Source organism: Arachis hypogaea, chromosome 13 (assembly GCF_003086295.3).
Source record: "Arachis hypogaea cultivar Tifrunner chromosome 13, arahy.Tifrunner.gnm2.J5K5, whole genome shotgun sequence".
NCBI classification, from domain to species: domain Eukaryota; kingdom Viridiplantae; phylum Streptophyta; class Magnoliopsida; order Fabales; family Fabaceae; genus Arachis; species Arachis hypogaea.
In genome coordinates, this window is record NC_092048.1 from 19,688,559 (window position 1) to 19,694,703 (window position 6,145).

General features: G+C 35.5%; 1 protein-coding gene across 1 annotated transcript; it reads right to left on the minus strand.

Annotated features, from left to right (window-relative positions):
* Positions 1-202: 202 nt before the first annotated feature.
* Positions 203-1,344, minus strand: LOC112732890 (protein MAIN-LIKE 1-like). Its single transcript, XM_025781707.1, has 4 exons — positions 925-1,344; positions 623-876; positions 418-505; positions 203-304 (listed from the first exon to the last, which is right to left on the minus strand). The coding sequence occupies exons 1-4, from the start codon at positions 1,342-1,344 to the stop codon at positions 203-205; spliced, it is 864 nt and encodes a 287-aa protein (XP_025637492.1).
* Between the last annotated feature and the right edge of the window lie 4,801 nt (positions 1,345-6,145).

A 6,145-nucleotide genomic window follows, 5' to 3' on the forward strand; every position in this document is an offset into this window, starting at 1 on the left:
GCAGCCAGGTCTGCTAGTTATTTCAGACAGGCATAACGGCATCAAGGTCTCCCAGTGAAGATGCCAATGCTGTAAATGGGACGGGAACCAACGGTCACCACCTCGCCCGTCCTTCGACATCAAGAAGTCGATGTTCAGGGCGGGATGTGGGGGAGGCTGTACGCCGCCGAACTACGGTAACACTCTATCAACCTGATGCCACTCAACCACCGCAAAATATATCAGGGACGTCACACACTGCCATAACATCGTATGCCGAGGCTCCAGCACCTCCGGATGGACAACCTGGAGGACGTCGGGTGTGCTGTAGGGCATCCATATAAAGTGAAAAAAGCAAATCAAATTCATTTGACGAATTCGTTAAACCGTATAAACTGAAAGAAGCAGTAACTACACATATGAGCTTAGCGTACTTACATCCCGAGCCTGTAACAAGTCGATCCTCAGTCGAGCCATCTGCACCCGAGGTCCCTTCTCGCTAATCCCAGGATTGTAACTTGACCACCTGTGTAGGAAATTAAACATGGTACTGCATTCATGAATGATTCTAAAAGGCATAAAATTGCATGCGAAATTGAAAATAAATTAAATAAGGATAAATAGTACAATACGGTAGTGGTACCTCGAGGCAAGGGGCCAGCTAAACGCATCATACCCAGCAGGCCTAAAACCAGGAAACCGCCAAAAGATCCAAGACTGAAGTAACTGTAACAGCCCGGCTAACTTCATGACATGTCTGTTGGCCACTCGGCACATGCACCGGTACAACCATGCTAGTGCCGCCGAACCCCAGCTATAGCCACCCATCTCCTCAAGCCTAGCCACAAGCGGTAACCATATGATGTGAATACGATTGCCGGACTTGTCGGCAAACAGCTGGGTGCCCAACAACATCATGATATAGGCACGGGCAAAGCGCCTAACCGTCTCCGCATCTACCCCCTCGGGGCACTCTCCGAAAGTCTCCTGGAACCAGGTGCAATTTACTGCGAACTTTTGTATTTGGTTCGCGGGAGGTAACACACCAAGCAACTCATGGAACCATTGCCAAGCTGGCCTGCCACCCTCTATGTATACGTGGAAGTCTGTCAGGCAACCACTGACGTAACGTCCATCCACTGGCAACCCCAACTGGTACGCGACGTCCTGAAGTGTGATGGTGCACTCTCTGAACGGCATGTGGAACGTGTGCGTCTCCGGACGCCACCGCTCCACGAATGCACTGACAAGGGGCTCGTCCAATCGGAACCATCTGTCGTTCAGTCTCGTAAGATGGTATAGTCCGGCCATCTGCAAGTACGGAACGTACCTCTCATCAAGTCGCATCCCCTGCTGCCGCCGCATGCTCGTAATGCAACGCCGGGGCTGGACATTACATTGACCACATAATTATGACGAATTATAATACCACTAACAGATAAAATTCACGACGTAAACAAGTAACAAAAAAAAACATGCAATAGGAGATATATCGGTCCACTACGGAAATTGCAAACAAAACCCGCAAACCTAGACCGCATCTACATTCCACATGCAAAAGCAAATTGTACTAAACTGCTAGCAAAATCGCATACTCAAACCGCATCCAAAAAATTACAAAAATAAACCACATGCAAATCCACTTAAGAAAACTACGGGCAAAACCACTCATTAAACCACGCGCAATTCCACTTACGAAAACCACGTGCAAATCCACTTACATAAACCGCATGCAATACAGCTAACCCAAACCACTAACATAAACCGCATGCAAAACCGCTATCATAAACCACTTCAAATACCGCTTTCATAAACCACTAACATATACGAATATCATAAACCACCATCATAAACCACTAACCTCGTCGTTGATCACCCCGGCTATATGAGCGACTCCATCCAGTTGATACAGCCTTCCCGGATCGTCCCTCATCGCCTAAGTAAGCCGCTCCAGACTTTCTCGGACCGGTTTTGGGTCGTTTTCTCTGGGATTTGGTGGGGGTATGAGAATGAAAAACTGATTCGAATGAACTTGGTTCGAACCCCTTATATAGGGCACTCACTTGTAATTCGAATCAACTCCTCTCGAATTACCTTTTGTTTTCGAGATGTGAGTAATTCGAATCAACTCCTCTCGAATTATATGAATTGTGAGTAATTCGAATCCATTTGATTCAAACTTCCCATTATTCACGTGTACCTACTAATTCGAAATGATTCAATTCGAATTGATTCTATTCGAATTAAGCATCTATAATTCGATCCAAGTGGATTCAAATTACTTGATAGGCTAGCTTGAGAATAATTCGATCCCTGTTGATTCGAATTATTAACAAATGTAATTCGAACTAAGTTGATTCGAATTACATTATAATGTGCTTTGGCTGATTCTTGAATCAGTTTCTTGTTTGGAGTATATGCGTTACATGTAGGGATGGCAAAAATCCCCAGCGGGGCGGGTATCCACGGGGATTTACCCGCCGGGGAGCAGATATGGGGACAATTTTATACCCGCAAGGACGGGGGGCGGGGACCCGTTTATTATACGGGGCGGAGGAGGGGATAGAGGTCCCCGCCCCGTGGAGACCCGTTTAATCCCCATATATATGAAATTACTTAAATACCCTGTGATATATATATATATGAGTTTCAGAATTTTAAAACCCTAATCCCTAACTTCCGCCGTTCTCCTTCTCTCTCACTGTTCTCTCTTCTTCATTCTCTGAAACTCAAAGCCTCTCCTCTCACCAGTCACCACCGCCGTCGCCATCTCCTACCTCCCCACCACTGCCTTCCGCAACCTCCTCTCCTCACTGTTCAGCATGCCTGTTCTCAGTCGAAGAGAGCGACGTCCTCGCCGCCTGGCACTCAACCAACCGAAGAGAAGTCCTCGTCGCTGCCCCCCTCACCTAGCCGAAGAGAAGTCGCCGCCGCTGCCCCCACCCAACCGAAGAGAAATCGTCGCCGCTGCCAGACCCAACCAAGGCAGAGGCGTCGCCATCTGCGCCGCGTCAGAGCCTCTTCGCCGGTAAGTCAGTCTCCGATTTATTGATTTCTTGGACTTTTTGTGATTTACGCTTCTTTTATTTATGTGATTTTTAGAATTTTATGTGATTTTTGAGATTTTATTTCTCTGAGTTATGTGATTCTTGTGATTTTCTGATTTCTATTATTCTATTTATGTGATTTCTGATTTTTGTCATTTTATTTCTTGATTCTTGGGATTTTCTATGATTCTACTAATTTATTTATGTGATTCTTGGAATATTCTGTGATTTCTGAGATTCTATTTAACTAATTTATGTGATGTTTGTCATTTTTGCTATTCTATTTCTGTATTTTCTGTGATTTTTTGAATTATGTGATTCTATTTATGTGATTTGTGATTCTGATTTCTGGGATTTTATTTTTTGATTCCTGGGATTTCCTATGATTGCTGCAATTTTATTTATGTGGTTCTTTGGATTTCCTGTGATTGCTGGGATTTTATTTTTGTGATTCTTGAAATTTTATGTAATTCTTAGGATATTATTGTTGATTTATTACATGATTTTAACTTTTAATTGTTTTCTTTTTTCTGATGCAGGGGTTAAACAAATTGGAATCTACCATGCATGATGAAATACTTCTCTTAGATTGTGATAAATATGTTTAGTATTTGGATATGTTTAGTTATGTTATGAATGTTTAGTTACTTGAATGGAGATCATGTTTGTTGCTAATTGTTATCTAAGTCTTTTGAAGACTGAAAATCATGTTTGTAATGACAATTAACATTTTTTTATTTTTTTCAATTTTTTATTTTATTTTCAAAATCCGCGGATATCCGCGGATATCCAAATTCCCGGCGGATACAGAGTCCCCGTTACCCGTGACGGGGACGGGGCGGGGACAGGAACAGATAATAGAGGCGGGGGCGGGGGGTGGGGGGCATGTCCCCGCCCCATGGGACCGTTGCCATCCCTAGTTACATGTTTCCTCTCTTGGCTTAAATAGGTTTTTTTTACCCTCAATTTTATTATTATTATTATAAATTATAACTTCTTCAGTAAAGAGAATTTTAAAAACACAAAAAATATAGCATTTTTTATTACAAAATAATTTAAATAATTAACCTACACCGTTTATCAAAATTTTCAACTCTATTGGCATGTTGAAACTAACAAAATTATAAAAGAGTAAATAAAAAGAAAAACCAAACAAAAGTAATTAAACAAAAGCTCATGATTTGCAGTGCAAATAAATAACTACTCCAGGTCAAGGTCAAAGATGTTGATGGAAGAGCTGCGGCGAACACCGTAAAAGATGCAGCAGCGACGAAGACCAAGTTGGAGGCAGCGACGTTCAAGCTACAAGGAGAAAAGACGACGACGATTCTGATATCAAAGAGGAATAAATTCTCTCAAAAAAAGAGCAAATTATTTTGTATCTTCGTTCTATTTCAATAAATTTAGTTTAATTATATATATATTTTGAAATGTGACTTTAATTTTAGATGTGTTCATAATTCATTTTATATACAATTATATTATTTTAGATGTGTTATGAATATTTGATAGATGTAGTATTTTAAATGTTCTTACAAGTTGCAACACATCTAAATTAAAATAACAAATAACAAAGTTAACTTATCAATTAAAGGAGCCACTCAGATAAAGATGTCTAAAACGTCTTTTTTTAAAAATGTTTTTTAATAATTAAAATTTAATATATATATAACAATTAAATCATGTTATTTTTGTCAAAATTAGGTTAGATAAATTGATTTAATCAAAAAAATAATGAATCAAATTTTGAATTGGTCTAAATTAATATTATTTTTTTTTATAAAAATTGACTACAATATTTTTATTATAGAGAATGATTAAAATACTCTCATTATATATATATATATATTTTAAAAATTTTAAATCCTAACCCTACGATAGAAAAATAAAGGACTAAAATTTAGGATTCTCAAAATTAATACATATAATAGAAATATTTTAGTCATTTTCTATAATAGAGTATTGTAGTCATTTTCTATAAAAAATAATATTAATTTAAACCAGTTCAAGATTTGATTCACCATTTTTCGGTCAAATCAATTTGTCTAACCTAATTTTGACAAAATAACACGATTTAATCGATTATATGTGTTAAATTTTAATTATTAAAAATATCTTTATAAAAAGACGTTTTCAGGGTCTTTATCCGAAATTATACTTTAGTTCCATAGGCTTGTATTTGAACATTATTTTTTTTCTTTTTCTCGCATGATTAATTTTTGTTAGTTTTTTTTTATTATTTTACATATGTTCATAGCATAACCAAAATAATAAGATAACACATAAAATACTTTTGATACGCATTCAAAATTTATTTAAATTTATTTGTGTTTATATTTTTTTTAACATAAATAATATTTTAACATATCCAAAATAATAAGATAACATACAAAATACTTTTAGTACACATCCAAAATTTGTTCAAATTCGTGTTTATATTTTTCTTAATATAAATATTTTATAACACATCTAAAATTACAAAATTGCATACTAAATAATTTTTTAATACATCCGAAACTCATCCAAAAATAATTGTTTCATTGCTCTTGTTAATTAGAATCGAAAAAATCATATATATACCAGTCTTAAAACTGAAAAAATTGTATTTTAATAGTATTATTTTAATTTTAATTTAGTTAGAGTTTAATTTTGGTTTATAATTTTTATTTTGTTAGATTTAAATTTAAATTTAAATATATTAATTTTAAAGAGATATAATTTTAAATTTTAAATACATAAGAAAAGATTTGAGACATAATATCTAATAATAATTATTACAATAGATAATGACCGAATAAAAAATAAACTATAATGGATATCTAATTACACTGTGGTTATGAAATAATCACACCAAATCGGCCTATTCAACTTGATTAATAAAAAACTTATTATCAAATTGGTTTGGTTCAAAATAAAAATTGTTTGATAATAAATTAGTCAAAAATAAAAAAAAAAGTCAAAAATCGATTAATCAATCGAATTAGTATGATTTTTATTAATTAATTAATTTAAAATAATAAATTATGAAAATATAACTTCTTTTAATTAAAATTATATATTTATATATAAATATATTATTATATTCAATTTAATCTCAATTGAAACTTGGTTAAACATTT